We start from the raw sequence: 20,286 nt of genomic DNA on the forward strand, positions 1-20,286 counted from the left end.
TCAGCTGAGGTTGCTATTTCAGCTCTCGTACTGTCCAAAAGGCTTTAAATTTTTTTCCATGATTTTTTGGGGGTGATTTCTCTGTCTAAAATGCCCCATGAGCATAGTGCAGCAGGTGCTGTCCCGTAGTCCTGAGCAAGGAGGCTGCCACATGCCTTACAGAGAAAACATATGTTATGTAAGATTCCTTTATTTAGGCAGGAGTAACGGTGCTGTTGGCCATGCATTGAACCTTAATGAGTCAGCAATATAGATATTCAGTGACTTATCAAATTCTGTTTCTGAACAGAAATATTCATAAAACAAGATTATGTATGGATCAATAGATGAAAATGTGACCCAAGGCTCATAGGAACATAACCTGGTATTTCTTCTAGGAGCCATATCTGTGCTTGCAGTGACTTTATAGATTATAATGATGGTGAATAATGAGAACAGACGATATGAAAGAATAGTTCCACCAAGTGGTGAGGAGTGTGAGGAAAATGAAGCAGGAGGAGGAGGAGGGGAGAGAGGAGGAGGGGTGGGGTGGAAGCGAGGATGGGTGCTTGGCGCCGTGGGAAGCTTGGAACCCAGGAGTCCTGGTGTCCGGTGTGCTGTGCCATCCACTCTGCCTTTGTGTTAGGCTGCTCAGAGCTGCTGTGTGATGCTGATGGTCACCGGGGTTCAGAACCATGGTTCCAAGGAGACTGCAGTGTATGGTGTGAGAACCATCAGTACCTCCAGGGTTCACTGCTATCAGACATCCTAACCACAGCTCCTCTGGGAGCTGTCTTGTTGGAGTATTCTCAATGCAGATTTTCACCGTGTTACTCACCAGGAAGGGCTTTTTTTTTTTTTTTTTCACTTTAAAATGCCCAACAGATGGTAGCAGTTGCTCTCTTTATTCTGGAGAATGGATGCATCCCAGCCACAATTTTAACTTTGCTTAACAATTAAAACACTCAATATTGTAAAAGAATGTATAGCAGAGGGAAGAACATGGCGTTTGGAGTCGGAAATACCTGGAACTTTCTAGATGGGTGGAACCTAGGAAAGGTCCCTGCTGCTCTGTGGGGCTCAGTTTCTCCATCTGAACAATTGGGCTGGTAATACATGTCACCTGCATGTCCGCATGGATTAATTCAGATGTGCTATGTATGGCTGCCAAGAGAATGCAGTCTGTGGTTAGACTTACCAGGGTTTGGAACTTAGCCTCAAGCAAGTGTTTTAATTTTCCAAAGCCTTAATTTCCTCACCAACCCCACAGGATTGCTGTGAGAATGAAATGATGTTTCAGGACGAGAGATGGTGAGGTGTACAAGTAGCTATGGCCATGATTAAAAGTGCTTTGTTGGGAATACTCTGATGATCCAGTGGTTAGGACTCCATGCTTTCTCTGCCGAGGGCACAAGATTGATCCCTGTGTTGGGGAACTAAGATCCTGCAAGCTGTGGGGGTAGGGGGCAAAAATATAGAAATAAATTAATTAATTTAAAAAGAAGTACTATTAAAAATGCTTTGTTAAACATTCATTAGGATGGCAATAATGATATAATAATAATTTTGAAATAAGTAAATAATGAAACAAAAAGTAAAAGGAATTGGCTAAGATTGGAACAAATTAGACCCTCGGACATTGCTGGTGGGAATATAAAATGGTGCAGCCACAGTGGATAACAGTTTGGTGGTTTCTCAGAAGGTTAAACATAGAATTACCAGGTGACCCACAATTCTACTCCTAGGTGTATACCCCTAAAGAACTGAAAACAGTTGTTCAAATAAATACTTGTATAATATGTAAATTTTCACAGCAATGCTACTCGAGACAACCGAAAGATGGAAACAGCCCTCATATCCATCAGCTCACGAACAGATGAACAAAACGTGATCTACCTACAGAATGGAATATTTCATAGAAAAGGAATGAGATTCTGATATAGACTGCAACATGAGTGAAACTTGAAAACATGATGTCAAGTGGGAGAAGCCAGTCACAAAAGAGCACATATTGTTTGATTCCATTTATGTGAAACATCCAGAAGAGGCAAATCCAGAAAGACAGAAAATGGATTAGTGGTTGCCAGAGGCTGGGAGAATGGGGTGAGGTGAGGAGTGGCTCTTTAACAGGTATGGGATAGTTTGGGGGGGGATTGACGGAAGGTTTTTGAAACTGACAGAAACAACACTGTAAAATTTCATTGAATTCTGCACTTTAAAGGTGGTTGACATGAATTTTACTTCAATAAATTTTTTTTAAAAGGAGCTTTGTTAGAACAGAAAAGCCACCCTAAGGTTAGTGACCAAAAGTTAATCTATCTAGATCTCCGTGAATAATAAAATGACAAAAATCGTATAGAGCAAGACCTAGGAAGCATTACTAGGTCGGAGCCCAAGCTCCCTGCCATAACCTATCTCCCAGATGACTTGCACAGACTGGGGTCAGTGCATTTTTTTGGTCCTCCTTGGGATGTCCTGGGGGCAGAGACAGTGTCCAGCGGGACCCACAGTTTGACCAAATGCCAAGCTCATTAATGTGATCTTAGATTAAGATTCTTGCCAATGTTGAATTGCTTTGGCAACAGTGTGTTTTTCATTTGTCCTTATTTACTTCTCTTTGCAAGCACTCCAAACGAGAAACTTGAAAATCCGTCCTGGATTTCTGGTTTCACTCTTTCAGGCACAGTGGCTGTAATGAGTACAGTATTTGACTTTGGAAGGGTCACATGGCATTTGCCTCTAGTGCTGATCCAAAAAGACTGTGTCAAACAGTTCAGCCTTTCAAGGGCTTGCAGGCTGGCTGTCTTACTTTCTGAGGGCATTGCGAGGTTCCTAGAAAGACCTAGATGAAAAGGGGTACAGATCTGCATTGCAAACCCCACTGTACCGCTTATTAGCTGTGTGACCTTGGGTAGTTCAGTCTCTTTCAGATAATCCTCCGTTTCCTCTGATATAACATGGAAACAACGGCAGAGTTTTTTCCAAAGGGTCTTGTGGGGATGATGTGATGTGGTACATGCAAAGTGCTTGGAATGCTCTCTCACACATAGTAAGTGCTCAGTATATAGTAGATCTTATTAGTGTTAATTGTAAATGTTGTTACCTTTTTTTTTTTTTTTTTGCTTTACCAATGGCTCCAGGGAAATGTTTTCAACCAGCATCTAAAAGTTCTGTTTCTTGTCACAAAGTTATAGGGATTAAAGTACAAACTCTTTGTTTTTGTTCCACCCAGGGCTTCAGTCTCTTCTCTTCAACCAGCATCTAAAAGTTCTGTTTCTTGCTGAAAAGTTATGAGGATTAAATTGACAAGCATTTTGAAATAGTCACAAAAGTTACAGGCAGGGGTGATTCTGAAATAGTAGCATATATGCATTCTGATGCTGGCTCTGAAACTCAGACAAGGACTAAGTCACACATTTGTCTGTTTATAAAATTTTAATGGAAAGGGACAAAAAAGGTAGACCCTTGCCTAGACTTTCTGAAATCACTTTCTCTCCTGAGAATGGCTTTTATTTCTTGTAGACGCTTATCGGAGAATGTCAAAAGAAAAATCCCTGCACCTTGAAATGTCTTTAATCAATCCTCAGACCTTTCATTTCTTAAAACCTATTCCCTTCTCCCCGCCCTTTCAAGACCTCAAATAAAATGATTTTCCAGAAATGGATGACAAGATAGCAAGGGCAACGATTAATAACCCCAGAGCACCTTGGTACCACACCTTCCCTATTTAAAATGAAAAATTACACTCTTCCCTCAGACTTTATTAAAAAGAGGATCAAAAGAGAGAGGGGAAGGGTTGATGTCAGTACAGCCCATCAGTGAAACACTTCTGAAGCATCAGCACAGAGAAGTCGACAGTTGAACAGCTGGCAATTTGGATAATGAAATGAGGCTTTTTGCTTCTCCATCCCCAAACATTACATTTTAAATGTAAGAGTGAAGGAGAAGAGAATTCGATGGAGAAGGAAATTTGGAAACAGTGAAGCTTTTTTCCCTCTTTTTTATCTTTCAGAACTTTGAAACTTTAGGACAAGGATCCTTGGGACCAACTTAGTACTTCCTTGAATCTCATGGAGGCATGTGTGTGTGTGTGTGTTTGGAAGAACTGTAGGCTGTGCGGGGCGGGGTAGGGGGGCAGGCACTGGATCTCAGCTCAACTTCAGTTGCTACATGATCAAGGTAAAGATTGAAGATGAAGTTTATTACCAGCTATGGGAACTTTAGCCCTGTCCCTCATCTAGAACTTATTTATGAAACAGCTCAATAACACCTACCTCATAGGGCAGATAAGACAAGCACTGAATCCCCTAACTGGGGATTAGTTGAGATAAACATTGATATAGACACTCAGGGAATTAGAAGAATCAAGAATGATTGCCTCTCTAACTGGGATGGAGAAGGATTGGGCAGAGGACTGCTGTTAGCAGCAAAAATGTTTTCATACCTTTTTGCTTTCAACCATGTGATATATTTCTTTGATTAAAATACAAATTTTTTTTTTTTTGGTGCACTGCAACAGCTTACAGGATCTTAGTTCTCCAACCAGGGCTTGAACCCAGGCCACCACAGTGAAAGCCACTGCGTCCTAACCACCTCCAAAAGCTGACCTTTGTTTTGTTACTCCCCAGTCCGGATTCAGTAAACACTGTTGACTCCCTGTTGAAGGCTCTGTTACTCTCCCAGATCTACTGTAACAAAACCGCCACAAACTAGACAGCTTAACACAGCAGAAGTGTACCCTCTCACAGTTCCAGGGCACTCAAAGTCGAGGACCAAGACGTTGGTGGGGCCATGCCCCCTCCAAAGACTTGGGGGGAGAGTCAGTCCCACCCCTCTCTCCCAGCTTCTGGTGGCATCTAAGTTCCAGTTCCAGTGGCTGCATCACAGCAGTGTTCGCCTCTGCGTTCACATGGCTTCCTCCTTTGTGTGTCCTTTCCTCTTCCAGTGACACCAGTCATGGGATTAGGATGTGCCGTAATCCAGTGTTCCCTCATCTTGACTTGATCATATCTGCAGAGACCCTGTCTGTAAATAAGGCCACATTCACTGGCCCGGGGGGTTAGAGCTTCAACATAGCTTTTGAGGGGATACAGTTTAACTGCAATAAAGACTCAGAGGCTTTTGTGTCTTGGGTTTGCTTTCAGTACGGGATGGCAGCAGGCAAGATCAGGGGTATAGGCACTGAAGGCCAGGCATCTGTTTATTTTATTATTATTATTATTATTATTATTATTATTACTTGGCTGCACTGCGTGGCATGTGGAACTTCCCAACCAGGGATTGAGCCCACGTTCCCTGCAGTGGAACTGCGGAGTCTTAACCGCTAGACTGCCAGGGAAGTCCTAAAGGCCAGACACATTATATATATGCATATCAATCTCATTCAGTCCTCACCAGCATCATGTAAAAATAGGTGGTTTTACTCCCATTTTCGTTAACATTTATGCAGCATTGGCTGTGTGCCAAAGATCATACTGAATATTCTACCTGTATGGTCTTATTTAATCCTCAAAAGAGTCTAATGTTATCTCCATTTTGCAGACTAATAAACCAAAGCACAGGAAAGGTAGGTACAAGTTAATCTCTACGTATCATGTTGCAAAGTCCAGGGTGTTCTGTGCATATAAAAAGTCCCATTTCCTTACTTGATATTTACTTGGAACCAGTTCTTGTTCTTTCGGCTCAGAAAGCAAGTCTTCAATGTGCAGGGGCATCGCTTCTCTTTCTGGGGGAGTCGGTCACTGGGTGCTGTGCTTATGTAATTCAGGGCGATGGATGTCTGCTCTGAAGATTCAGGGATCAGATGGGAAAGGAGGCAAAAGGTGAAGTGTCATGTCTTTCTTAAAAAGAAAAAATTATAAAATGAGCCTGACACTCCTCCATAGACTTAGAAGGTTTTAGAATCCCCCGACCAATTCTTTCAGGCTCGACAAATAACTTCTCCTTAAGCAGTGCTGCCAAGATTTCCAGGGAGCCAGAGGAGGAGGCGGAATTCTGCTGCCTCCCAGGCATCGCCACCCAGGTGTCCTGCGAGAAGCTCGGACTCGGCCGGTCTGACCCTGAACTTCCGCCACGTCCTTCATGTGCTCCTTGAGCTTCACTGCTCCATGCGCACGTCGCTCCGTGTGCCCCACTCCCTTCTGCATTTTCCACTGCTGTGCTGACCCGAGATGAGGGGTGGAATCAGGACGTCAGCCTGGGCTTAGTGTCATGCTCAGGGGCACAGACTCCAAGCCCAGCTGTCCTTCTCTCCAACTGTATTGTCTTGAGTGAGTCATTTCAACACTCTGTGCTTCAGTTTCCCTGTCTACAAACTAGAGTGATTTCTGGCTACTTTGTAGGATTGTTATGTGGCTATTAATTTGATACAAGTAAATCACTTGGAACAACAGTGTCAGGAAAATGGTAAGTTCTCAATCAGGACAGCTATTTGTTTCTCCTCCTCTTATACTAGTCACCCCACCCGTCTCCGTCTCTGCTGTCACCATCCATTCCTGGTCCCCATCATCTCCCATCCAGGTGCCTCAGCAGCCTCAGGCTGGGCCTCTGCGCTTGCCCTTGATTTGTCTGATCCTTTCTCCGTACTGTGGCCAGATAGCGCCTTTCCACAACACTCACCTGGTCATGTCCTCTGTGCACAGCAGGTCCCACTGAATAAAAATGGATGCCCACACAGCCCTGTACCAGGGCCTCTGGGCCATTTTTAATCACAGAGGGACAGGGGGAGTAGCCAGTGTGCGCTCTGGGCCAGCACACTGGGCCTAGCAGGACTCCATGGCACATGGACCCACTCCCTTAGCCTGTGTGGTTTTTAAGCCATGGAATGAGAGAAGCACCAGCCCCTCCCCTGGTATGAACAAGGGGTGGGATATAGCAGTGATGTGAGGGCAAAAACGCTGGTCCCCAGCCCTAACCCATTTCTCAGCATTTGCCCACTGGGAGAGCCAGTCCTTCCCTTGGCATGAGCAGGAGTTTGGGTCCAAGGCTTGTGGATATAACAGTATGGCCAGGCAGGAACTTGGCTTCTGTATCATGATCACTTATGGTTGGGGGAGTGCCAGCCCCTCCTTGGGCATGACCGTGAGGCTGGGGTCGAGCTTACAGCTGCGTGGTGTGTTGGAGCAGAGCTTCCCCCTTGTCATTACTGGGTTTGATGGCCTTGAGCCTTCGGCTGCCTCAGGTTTCCAGGAGCTCCATAGGAGTCCCATGCAGGGGATCAGCTTAGGAGAATAAATCCCTGGACAGTCCCACTTTGCCCTTCTTTGCAGCCTCAGCTCGGATTTCTTCCTCCCTCGGAACATCTCCAGCCACACCAGACTGTCCGAAGTTCTCCAGAGTCACCCTGTTCTGCCATCATCTGGCTCTTGACCCTGCTGTTCCCTCTTCCTGCATCCTTCCTCCCATACTCTCCACCCGACTCCTTCCCAGGACCTTCTCCCTCATCCTCAAGGTCTGGGCATAGGTGCCCTCTCCTCCAGGATGCCTTTCCACCTCCTTCCCCAGGGGGTTGGCTTCCTTTCCTCTTCTCTCACCTGCGCTTTCTTCAACAGGGGCTTCCCTATTTCGTATTGTGAGTACTTTAATTGAGGTGAAACTCACAGAACATTAACAATTAACCATTTAAAAGAGAATGGGGACGTCCCTGGAGGTCCAGTAGTTAAGACTCTGCACTTTCAATGCAGGGGGCCATGGGTTCAATCCCTGGTCAGGGAAGTAAGATCCCATATACTACATCAGTTCAGCTCAGTCACTCAGTTGTGTCCGACTCTTTGCGACCCCACGAATCACGGAACACCAGGCCTCCCTGTCCATCACCAACTCCTGGAGTCCACCCAAATTCATGTGCATTGAGTTGGTGATGCCATCCAGACATCTCATCCTCTGTCGTCCCCTTCTCCTCCTGCCCCCAATCCCTCCCAGCATCAGAGTCTTTTCCAATGAGTCAACTCTTCTCGTGAGGTGGCCAAAGTATTAGAGTTTCAGCCTCAGCATCAGTCTTTCCAATGAACACCCAGGACTAGTCTCCTTTAGGATGGGCTGGTTGGATCTCCTTGCAGTCCAAGGGACTCTCAAGAGTCTTCTCCAACACCACAGTTCAAAAGCATCAATTCTTCGGCACTCGGCTTTCTTCACAGTCCAACTCTCACATCCATACATGACCAATGGAAAAACCATAGCCTTGGCTAGATGGACCTTTGTTGGCAAAATAATGTCTCTGCTTTTTAATATGCTGTCTAGGTTGGTCATAACTTTCCTTCCAAGGAGTAAGCATCTTTTATTTTCATGGCTGCAATCACCATCTGCAGTGACTTTGGAGCCCCCCAAAATAAAGTCTGACACTGTTTCCACTGTTTCCCCATCTATTTCCCATGAAGTGATGGGACCAGATGCCATGATCTTCGTTTTCTGAATGTTGAACTTTAAGCCAACTTTTTCACTCTCCTCTTTCACTTTCATCAAGAGGCTTTTTAGTTCCTCTTCACTTTCTGCCATAAGGGTGGTGTCATCTGCATATCTGAGGTTATTGATATTTCTCCCAGCAATCTTGATCCCAGCTTGTGCTTCATCCAGCCCAGCATTTCTCACGATGTACTCTGCATATAAGTTAAATAAGCAGGGTGACAATATACAGCCTTGACATACTCCTTTTTCTCTTTGGAACCAGTCTGTTGTTCCATGTCCAGTTCTAACTGTTGCTTCCTGACCTGCATATAGGTTTCTCAGGAGGCAGGTCAGGTGGTCTGGTATTCCCATTTCTTTCAGAATTGTCCACAGTCTATTGTGATCCACACAGTCAGAGGCTTTGGCATAGTCAAGAAAGCAGAGATCGATGTTTTTCTGGGACTCTCTTGGGTTTCCGATGATCCACACGGGGTGGCCTAAAAAGAGAAGTGAGCGATTCCACAGCATTCAGTGCATTCGCAATGGTGAGCAGCCATCATCCCCTCTGTCAAGTCCCACAACGCTTTTATCACCCTGAAAGGAAACTCTGTACCCATTAAGCAGTTGCTCTCCTTTCCTTCCTCCCCCCACAGCCCAGCCCCTGGCAACCACTTGTCTGATTTCTGTCTTTATGGGTTTGCCTATTCTGGAAATTTCATATAAATGGAATCATGGGCCATTCTGATCCCAGTTGGCATCATGTTTTGGAGGTTCATCCAAATCATAGCATGTAACAGTACTTAATTCTTTTTGATGGTGGAATCGTATTCCATTGTATGGACACACCACATTTACCTTACCCATTTGGCAGTTGATGAGCGTTTGAGTTGTTCTCACCGTTTGGCTGTTGCGACGAGCATTGATATGAATATTCACATACAAACACTTGAGTGCTGCATTCTGTTCCTGTGGATCTGCACCTGGGAGTGCAGTGGTGCTTGCTTCATCTTTGATCTTCCCAGTGGACTGTGAGCTCCGTGAAGACAGAGGAAGACAAACAGCCGACCCCAGGGGCCGGCCCAGCGAGTGCCTGGGGAGCAGATGGGACGAATCTCCAGCATCCAGAGTCGCTGTCTCACTCATCCTCACCCACCTGCCCATTTGTCCGCATCATCCCATGGTCCAGGCTCTACTGACTGCTCGACTCATCTTATCTCATTATTTCACTCCTTGATTCACTCCGATAATTTGTTCAGATGCCCGCTCATCCTTTCCTGACTGAGGTATCCCCAGCACACTCTTGGTACCCAAATCCAGCTTTCTTTTCCTCCATGCATTTATTATCACTGACATATAGACAACATACATATTATATATGACATCTTATAGATAATATACTGTCACTTTTTCTGTTCATCCCATTCTCTTCTCTCTTTCTTCACCAAGAACGTGTACTCTGAAGACAGGGACTTTCAGCTCTTTTGATCATTGCTCTATCCCTGTGCCTAGAACAGTGCCTGGTGTATGAGAAGAGTTCAAATATTTGTGAAATATACTTGGATGAATGAATGAGTGTGTTTAATCCTCACTGCACCCTTCAAGGGAGCCATGAGCATTCTAGTTTCAGAAACCCTGAAACAGAGGCTCAGAGAGGTCAGGTAACAGGCCCAAGGTCACAGAGCTGATCAGCTGGATCTTTCCGAGTCACGGTCCCATCTTCTTTTCACTTCACTCAGGGGATCATGAGGTCTAGTGATAATGCCCAAAGTGCTTCCTGTGGCCTTGGAGTGCAGTATATGATTAAGATAACTTAAAAAATAGATTTGCTCTCCTAAACATGCTTTAATTAGGCCCATTTGGCAATATGTTTGTATTTTCTGAGCAAATACATCAGTCAGGAGTTCACCGCGTGATGGAGAAGCTGATCTGGGCTTGAGTCTCTGTCTGTCCCCTGCTCTCAGAGCTATTCGGCCTCTCTGAACCTCATACTTCCTAGAGGTACACAGAGTGGTGATGTCACCCGGTGTGTGGACAGCTCTCAGCACAGGTGCATACACTGTAAATGGGAGGTAGCAACATGTCACCATGGTGTGGGGAATGACAATACAAGCAGCTAACATTTATGGAGTGCCCGCTGTGTGCCAGGTGCTGGGCTCAGCACGTTGTGTGTGTTATTGCATCTGAGCCTTACACCCCATGGGGCATATCTATTATTATTCTGTCTTACTACTGATAAAGTCAAGACTCAGAGAAGCCTGATGAGCGCCAGGGTCACACAGCCAGGAAGCAGGTAAGCCAGAATTAAGGCCAAATCACCTGACTAACAGAGCTGACTCTCTTGTCACAGGGCTGATGTATATGTGCAAATATTTTGAGAATCGACACCATAATGATGGTGATATTGGTAGAATGTTCTGGCAAAGTCTCGGAGGAGGGAACAGGGTGACTCTTGCCAGAAAGAGCCCTGGCTCCAGCTCCTGCTCCCATTTAGCTCATTACGATGGCCCAGGGTCTTCGGTGAATGCAGGTCCCATTCTTTCCCAGATGCCTGGTCCCCTCCTTGTTGGAGTGGCTGAGATCCTGGGTTTGAACTCCGGCTGCCAGTCCCCATCTCTGCTGTAACCTTGCAAACATCATCTCTGCCCATACATTTCCTTATCTACAAAGTAGAGATCAAAATGGCCCTTTGCACACAAATTTATGAAAATTAAGTAAGATGTGGAACAGTCTCAATATAACAAATGAAGAAAACATGACAAACCATTAAATAAGATCTTATGGCATTTCTTAAAAAAAAAAAAATGCACAGCAAACCATCTGGCAGGCTCCACGGCCGAGCGTTAATAGGGATGACAGCTAAGCTGTAGAACAGCATTGCCTTTCTCTTTATCTGAATTTTCTAATTTTCCTATAATGAATATGTAATAACAAAATGAGCTGTTTTAATTAAAAGGGGGGGCAGTGAGACAGTGTTCATGAAAGCACTTTATAAACTGTCAAAGGCCCTATGAATTAGCTCTCGTTATGGCCCTTATCATAATTATTACTGTTACTGCTAGTCAGCCAGGAATTGGGATTTATTTCTGCCCCAAATCTCCTTCCTTGGGCTGTGGTGGGAGGGCCCACTCGACTGCCTTCTGCCAAGTCCCACCACGTGGTCCTCCATTGACATCTGCCGACTTCTCTGCACCTCTGCTGCCACCACTCAACTGGAAGGCAGTATCACCTCTTGCCTGGAGCACTGTGATACCCTCTAACTGGGTTCTCCTTGTCTGTGCAGCATCCTCAGTATCTTTGAGAAATGAACTTTCTTTTATTTTTTTGGATTATTTAAAATTTTATTTATAATCATTTTATCATCAATCTATCCATCATCATCTATCAATCCATATATCATCTGTTATCTCTATCTATCATCTGTCTATCCATCTTTTGTCTCTATCTATCTACATCTAAATATCTATCTTGCAGTTTTATTGAGAAATGTTTGACATACAACATTGTCTATGTTTAATGTGTCCCGCATAATAATTTGACCTACATACATCATGAAATGATGACCACAATAGATTTAGTGAATATCTATCATCTTCTATAGATAGATACAGAAGAAAAGAAACAAAGTATTGTCTTTCCTTGTGATGAGAACTCTTAGGATTTATTCTCTCAGTAACATTCATATGTAACAAATGAGAGGGTTAATTGTATCAGTCATGTGGTAATGACATCCCTAGTACTTCCTTATCTTGTAACTGGAAGTCTGTACCTGTTGGCTGCCTTCATTCAGTTCCCCTCCTCCCCAACCCCTGCCTCTGGGAATGACAGATCTGATCTCATTTTCTCTGAGTTTGTTTGTCTTTTGAAGTATAATTGACCTACACCACCATCTTAGTTCCTGGTATACAGTACAGTAATTCAAAATTTCTATATATTACAGAATGATCACGGTAAGTCTCATTATAGTGTGGGGAATATAGTCAATAATATAATATCTTTGTACGGTGACAGATGGTAACTGGAGAAATGAACTTTTAGATCAAAACCCTCATTGGCTTTCCACGGAACTTGGTATAAAATCCGCCCTGCACCTAGACACCAGAAAAGAGACCCAGAGAAGTACCTGGCTTGACTTCGATGGTTTCGGATCCTGCAGTTTGGTATTGGTATCTGACTCGTGCTTTTGCGTCACTTTGCGTAGACGGTATAGAAGGGCTGCATTTTGTGGCCTGAGGGCCTGTGCATGTTTGAACTCTCAGTACAGAAAATGAGTGAAGAACGTTAATACACTAGTGGATTTATTTGTATTTTCTGACGTAGCTCGTATCAGGGCTGAAAACCTCAACTTGTGTCCAGACAGTAGGATATTTTTCTTATATTACTTTTTCAGTGCTCCATTTTTTTTCTAATAAACTGTTATAAAACAAACAAAAAATCCCCTTCCCACTGCTATGCTGTTGTCCTTGCCATCCTCCTCCTCTCTCCTCGCTCCTGCAAGTTCTTTCCTTGGACACTTAAATTGTGGGCTCCCCAATCCTGGACAGTGGAGGGCAAGGCTGTTGAATGAGGCTTATGGTGAGAGGGTCAAGGAAGGGTTTCTTTCTTTTTGCTGGGGCCAAGTGGGTGTGGTTGAATATATGTAAATTGTGCGTACAACTCATGGTGCGTAAACTCACCCTGTAACCAGCAGGCAGTGTTCAGGGTGTTATGTGCTTATATGGTAAGGTGCAGATGGTGTAATTAAGCAGCTTTCTCATAGCTCACCTGTCGTCTTTGCTTCTTTGTTCCAACTCAGGAGGCAACCTTTCCAAACAAGACTGGACCATCCAGTGGCCCACCACGGAGACGGGGAAGGAGAACAACCCGGTGTGCCCCCCGGAACCGACCCCGTGGATCCGCACCCACCTCTCCCAGAGCCCCAGGGTCCAGTCCAAGTGCGTCCAGCACTACTGTCACGCCAGCCCCACCCTGGGGCCGCCTGTGTACACCCACGTGGACAGGCTCACTGTGGACGCCTACCCGGGCCTGTGCCCGCCCCCGCCGCTGGAGTCCGGGCACCGGTCCCTGCCCCCATCGCCCCGGCAGCGGCACGCGGTCCGCACCCCACCGCGCACCCCCAACATCGTCACCACCGTGACCCCGCCGGGCACGCCGCCCATGAGGAGGAAGAACAAACTGAAGCCCCCGGGGACCCCGCCGCCCTCCTCCCGGAAGCTGATCCACCTCATCCCGGGTTTCACGTCCCTGCATCGGAGCAAGTCTCATGAATTCCAGCTGGGTCACCGCGTTGACGAGGCCCACACGCCCAAGTGAGTGCATTTGGTGGGGCCCCCCGGGGTGGCTGAGCCTCCCCGTCAGCCAAGCCACAAATCGGCTGTATTCCCCTCCTCCTGTTGAAGGAAAGGTGGAGTTTCTCTAATGGCTGGGCTGGAAAATGAATAGAAAAGAATTTCCCAGAAATGACCTCTTTTTATATTATTCATGCTCTAAAGTCAGATTTGGAAAACTGTAGCCCAGGAGCCAATTCTGAATTCATTGCACCCCATCCAGGTTCATTCCCTTCTGTTTTGTCTGTGATTGCTTTCTTGCTGCGATGGATGAGTTGAGTATGGCCCACAGAGTTGAAATCTTTACCATCCAGCCCTTTTGGATGGAACACTTGGCAGTCCCTGCAGGGTCTGCCCTAGTGCTGCCCCTAGATATAGGGTGCCAGCTGCACATGCGGCCTTCTGCTTTCTGGAAGCTGCCTTAAAAAAGAGTAAAAAGAAACAAGTGTTATTAGTTTTCAAAATACGTCATTTAACCCAGTCTATCAAAACATGATCATTTCAGCACAGAATCAGAGTAAAATATTACTTTGGAATTTTTTTTTTTCTTTTCTCTTTATTAAGTCTTTGAAATCTGGAGCGTATTTTGCACCTCCAGCTCATCTCAATTGGTTCTGGCCATGTTCCAAGTGTGGCCATGTTCCACCTGTGTCTGGTAGCCTCTGTGCTGGGAAGCGCAGCTCTGATAGACCCTATGCGTGGGACTTGCTCTGAAAGTGGATATGTTGTATACCTGGCTCCGGTTTGGAGGGGTCTAGCTTCTAGCACATAGTATCTGTGGCTAGTGCTGGCTAATGAGAGAAATGGGACAACTCTCTGCAGGGTCCCTCAGAGGCTGACTCTGACTTGGGTCCCTTGTAGACTTTGAGGTTCTCTGTGTATTAGAAATGGAAGAAATGCTAAACAGGATCACAAAAGTGGGTAGCATGTTTTAAATATTTACATTTAACAAAATTGCACCTGAGGCATAGAAGATAAGGGAAAACGGGAAGTCGCTCAGTCGTGTCCGACTATTCGCGACTCCATGGACTGCAGCCCACCAGGCTCCTCCGTCCGTGGGATTTTTCAGGCAAGAGGACTGGAGTGGGGTGCCATCGCCTTCTCCAATTAGAAGATAAAGTGGTTATGTATAATCCTGTTAGGAGATATGGGAAGGAGTCTACACTTGGGGATTGTTGTTTATGAGAGGTGTGGATCTTGGTTCTGGGAACTCTGATGTGGGGGAGCACTGGGGAATGTTTCATTGTGTTTCCATCTCAACAGTTTAGCGGTTGTTTCATGAGCTCGCATTACCATGCGTCCTGTGATAAAAGTTTTAAAATGTGCATCTTAGAATTGATGAAATGGGGTAGGTTCTAGGCTCTGGGCTAGTTGGCAGGGGTGTAATGGAAAGGAAGAAGAGACATAGCCTTTGGTCCTGTGAAGATCGACATTAATCAAATAACCACACGTAGGTGTTATGCTCTTGTGTTCAGTAATTACAAACAGCATTACAGGCCATCAGGAGAAAGTGTAGGAAGCTATCAGAGCTTATAACCTGGACCTGATTGAGTTTGCACTGGCAGGGAGGTGAGTGGCCGGGGAGTGGGGGAGTGGGAGTGGGGGAGGGGCACTGGGGAGGCTTCCAAAGGACTGTTGGGACTGAAGACTAATTGGGGATTAAGATGGTGGAAGGAGTGAGAGGTGTTCCAGGAAGGGAGTGTGAGTATGACCCTCTAGAGAACTCAACTAGAAGGCCTCTGTGGCTAAGGGAGCAGACAGGTGATACAAGAAGAGACTCATAGCTTGGGCGGCAGTACTGTTCACAACAGCCAAAACGCGGAAACAACCCAGCTGTTCATAGGCAGGTGAAGGGATGAACCCAGTGTGGTCCATACAACGAAATATTATCCAGCCATAAAAAGGGACGAAATTCTGACACCTGCTACAAGGATGAACCTTGAAAATGTCATGCTAAGTGAAATAAGCCAGGCATGAAAGGACAACTGTGGTCTGATTCTACTGATGTGAGGTGCCTAGAACAGGCCAGTTCACACACAGAGAAAGGAGGACAGAGGTTGTCAGGGACTGAAGGAGAGAGATGAGGTTGTGTTTACTGGGGACAGAGTTTCAGTTTGGGAAGTGGAAAACTCCTAGAGATGGAGAACAACAATGACAAAAAACGAGTTAGGCAGGAAAGCCGGGCGTGGGCACGCTTTTCTGTGAAGTGCCAGGTGGTAAATACTTTTGGCTTCGCAGTCCAGCTGTTCTGCGGCATCCCTGCCGTTGTAGCGAAAGCAGCCACAGAGAGTAGCTGAGTAGGTGGACGTGGTAATGTCCCAGGAAACTTTGCTATAAAACCAGGTGCCTGTCTGCATTTGGCTAACCCTAACCCTAATCCTGTGGGCTGTGGTATGCCCTAACAGAAGCCCAGTTGTAAACAGTGAGGGATTCTCCCTCCTGAGGCCTGAAAGGGAAGCCCTTAAAGTGATTTACGTGGAAGACATGATTGCATCCGATTTTAGGAAGGTTAGCAAGCTTCTGTGTGAGGTCTGGATTGGAAACACTCTGTTTCACCAGGCCTATTTGGGACATCAGAGACCGAGGCAGAGGGCCGATGCTTTTCTGATTGGAGATTGGCTTGATTTTTATGGTTTCGTGAGATCCTGAGGGACTGAGAGTGCTGCTGAGACCTCAGGGTGAGGGTGTGGGAGGGTTTCAGAAATGCAGGCTACCACTGTGGAAGATGGGAGAGGCATTTCAGGTTTGCTGGCCATAATCTGTGGTTCTGTGTCCACAGATTATACATCTTCCATATCCCTCCTTGTGTTGACCACAGAGTGGGGTGGAATTTAACCAGGAAAGCCTGGCTGGACAGACACACCATCTTCTAATCTATGAGGTGGGGGCAAAGTGAGAGAGGCTGCCCTTTGCCTGTTTGTTTTCTCCCAGCGTTATTGAGATGTAATTGACAAATAACACTCTGTAAGTTCAAGGTGTGCCGTGTGATGACTTAGTACACACACATATTGGGAAATGATTACCACAATAAGGTTATTTAACACATCCATCACCTCGCATAATTACCTTTTGTGTGTGTGCGGTGAGAGCAGTTAAGATTTGCTCTCTTAGCAACTTTCAAGTACTAACAATACATACTGTTAAGCAGTCAACACGGGTACACTAGATTCCCAGTACCTATTCTTATACCGGGAAGTTGGTACTGTTTGACCAGCGTCTCCCCATTTCTCTCACCCCCTTGCTCTTGGCAACCACCATTCTACTGTTTCTATGAATTCAGTGGTTTTAGACTCCCCATGTAACTGAAACCATAGTATTTGTCTTTCTCTGGCTTATTTCCCTTATAGCCTCATGCTGTCACAGTCAGCCCATGTTGTTGCAAATGTCAGGATGTTTTCTTTTCTGTGGTTGAATAATATTCCGTTGTGTGTTATATATATGTATATATGCCATGTTTTCTTTATCTGTTCGTCCACTGGTGTGCATGTAGGTTGCTTCCATGTCTTGGCTATTGTGAATAATGCTTCAGTGAACATGGGGGTGCAGAAATCTCTTTGAGGTGATAATTTCATCTTCTTTGGATATATACCCAAAAGGGGGATTGCAGGGTCGTATGGTAATTCTGTTTTTAAGTTTTCAAGGAATCTCTGTACTGTTTTCCATGGTGGCTGCACTGTTTACATTCTTATCAACAGTGCCTAAGGGTTTTCTTTGCTCCACCTCCTCACCCACACTTGGCATCACTTGTCTTTTTCATGGTAGCCATTCTAACAGATGTGGAGTGATGATATCTCATTGTGGTTTTGCATTTCCTTGACGATTAGGGATACCGAACCCTTTTTCATGTAAATATTGGCTTTTTGTAAATTTGTAAATCTTCTTTGAAAAAACGTCTACTCAAAAAATGTCTATTTTGCCCATGTTTTAATTGGATCTTTTTTTTTTTTTTTGCTATTGAGTTGTAGGAGTTCCTTATGTATTTTGGATATTAACCCCTTACCAGACATATGATTTGTAAGCATTTTCTCCCATTCTGTAGATTGTCTTTTCATTTTTGTTTCTTTTGCTTCTGAGTCTGATATAGTCCCACTTACTTTTCCTTTTGTTTCTTGTGGTTTTAGACCAGTATTAAGGAGCTTATATTTTTGGTCTATTTTTAAAATTGAAGTATAGTTGCTGTACAACATTGTATGTTACAGGCATATAATATATAGATTCACAATTTTTAAAAGTTACACTCCATTTATAGTTATTAGAAAATATTGGCTATATTCCCCATGTTGTGCAACACATCCTTGTAGTTTATTTTATACCTAATAGTTTCTACCTCTTAACCCCCTACCCCTCTATTGTCGCTCCCTCCTTCCCTCTCCTCAGTGGTAACCACTAATTTGTTTTCTATGTCTGTGAGTCTGCTTTTTTGTTATAGTCACTAGTTTGCTTGTTTGTTTGTTTTACACTCTGCATATAAGTGATATCGTGCAGTGTTTATTTTTCTCTGACTTATTTCACTTTAGCATAGTGCCTTCCAAGTTCATCCATGTTGCTGCTAATGGCAACATGTTGTTCTTTTTCATGGCAGAGTAGCATTCCATCCTGTAAGTATACCACATCTTCTTCCTCCTTTCCTCTGTTGATGGACACTTAGGTTGCTTCCATATCTTGGCAGCTGTGAATAATGTTTCTATCAACACTGGGGTGTATGTATCTCTTTGAGTTAGTGTTTTTTATTTTTTTGGATATATACCCAGGAGTGGGCTTCCCTGGTAGCTCAGTCGGTAAAGAGTCTTCCTGCAGTGAAGTAGAGCCAGGGTCAATCTCTGGGTTGGGAAGATTCCCTGGAGGAGGAAATGGCTACCCACTCCAGTATTCTTGCCTGGAGAATCCCATGGACAGAGGAGCCTGGTGGGCTACAATCCATGGGGTCACAAAGAGTCCGGCACTATTGAGCGACTAACACACACACACACCAGGAATGGAATTGCTGAGTCACATGGTAGTTATCTGTTTAGTGTTTTGAGAATCCTGTTCTCAGAATACTGTTTTCTGTAGTGGTTGTTCCAATTTACATTCCCACCAACACTGTACGGGATTCACTTTTCTCAAGGAGCTTATTTTAATGGGCTGTGGCCAGTGTTAAGAATATGAAATAGACTATCCCAGACTCAATTATGTTGGAATGCACTGCCTTTAGTGAGGCTAAGTTTTAGTATTGCTTTGTGAAACTTGTGTCTGATATACAGTCATCCCTCTGTATCTATAGACGATGGGTTCTGGGACCTGTCGAGGAAGTCTCAGAGTTGGCCCTTCATTTCCATAGTTCCAACCACAGTTTATGTATGATTTATTGAAAAAAAATTGTGTAAGTAGCCCATGACGTTCAAACCCGTATTGTTCAAAGGTCAACTATATACAAATTTTTTCTTTCTCTGGGGGTTCTTCTCGCTCTGGACAGCTTTGGTTTGGGGATAAACCCCACCAGGGAGCAGGTTAGAAGGTTTGAGAAGGTGGCCTTTAATTCTGTGGAATGTGGCCAGAGGCATGTCCAGAATCCCTCAGCTCATTCCGGTTTCAGTTAGTCTGTTTAGTATCTGATTTCTTCTCTCCTTCTGTCTGGTAGCCCTGCTGGGGATGGTTCTTTGCTGCCAACTTGGCAGTTTTCATCTTGCCTTTATTTCCTCTCAGTGGGATGTGGGGTTTCAGAATACCTTTCTCAACTTTTTAGAGGTCTTTCTAAGCAGAACTGAATCTTTCAAAACCATCATTTCCTATGAGTTTTTCAACACCAACACCCTGCTAGATTGTGGGTTCGAGGAAGGCTGTGTTTGAGACCATTTATCCTGGGCACTCTCAGGCATACCCACAGTGGTGTTTAGCAGAGATCTGTTGGGGTTCAGTCTTGTCCCCAGTAGCATCTCATGGGCATTTGTAGGAAAAGCATGACAAGAAAGCAAGAATATATTTGCAGTTGTCCGTCTCTCATCACTGGAAGCCTTGCGGCCCAGGTATATTGGGCTGGATCACAACTGTTGTGATCAGTCTTGGCCAAAACCATTTCTCCTGCTTTATAGGCATTCTCAAAGATGTTTTTATGCACTCTTGCCTGGAAAATCCCATGGACGGAGGAGCCACATAGGCTACAGTCCATGGGGTCACAGAGTCAGACATGACTGAATGACAACACATTTCCTTTTTTCTTTTCTTTTGCATTTGAGTTTATGAGTGTGATTTTACTCCTATGACATCACTAAAACACACACACATACACAGAGGGGGAAGAACGATTTTTTTTCCTCTGGTAAAGTAATACCATACTCACAGAAAACTAGTCAATCTAATCACACTAGGACCACAGCCTTGTCTAACTCAATGAAACCAAGCCATGCCTGCGGGGCAACCCAAGACAGGCGAGTCATGGTGGAGAGGTCTGACAGAATGTGGTCCACTGGAGAAGGGAATGGCAAGCCACTTCAGTATTCTTGCCTTGAGAACCCCATGAACAGTAGGAAAAGGCGAAATGATAGAATACCAAAAGAGGAGCTCCCCAGGTCATTAGGTGCCCAATATGCTACTGGAGATGGAGTGGAGAAATAACTCCAGA

At 44.9% G+C, this 20,286-nt stretch overlaps 1 protein-coding gene across 2 annotated transcripts in view; it reads left to right on the plus strand.

Moving 5' to 3' along the window:
• KSR2 (kinase suppressor of ras 2) overlaps positions 1–20,286 on the plus strand; it is a 462,287-nt gene that overhangs the window by 157,931 nt on the left and 284,070 nt on the right. For both annotated transcript variants that reach the window (XM_042234645.1, XM_060400779.1), the window contains exon 4: positions 13,154–13,667. In XM_042234645.1, coding sequence (XP_042090579.1) covers positions 13,154–13,667 — 514 coding nt within the window. The remainder of the gene's footprint in view (positions 1–13,153; positions 13,668–20,286) is intronic.

This window comes from Ovis aries, chromosome 17 (genome assembly GCF_016772045.2).
Source record: "Ovis aries strain OAR_USU_Benz2616 breed Rambouillet chromosome 17, ARS-UI_Ramb_v3.0, whole genome shotgun sequence".
Classification (NCBI taxonomy): Eukaryota; Metazoa; Chordata; class Mammalia; order Artiodactyla; family Bovidae; genus Ovis; species Ovis aries.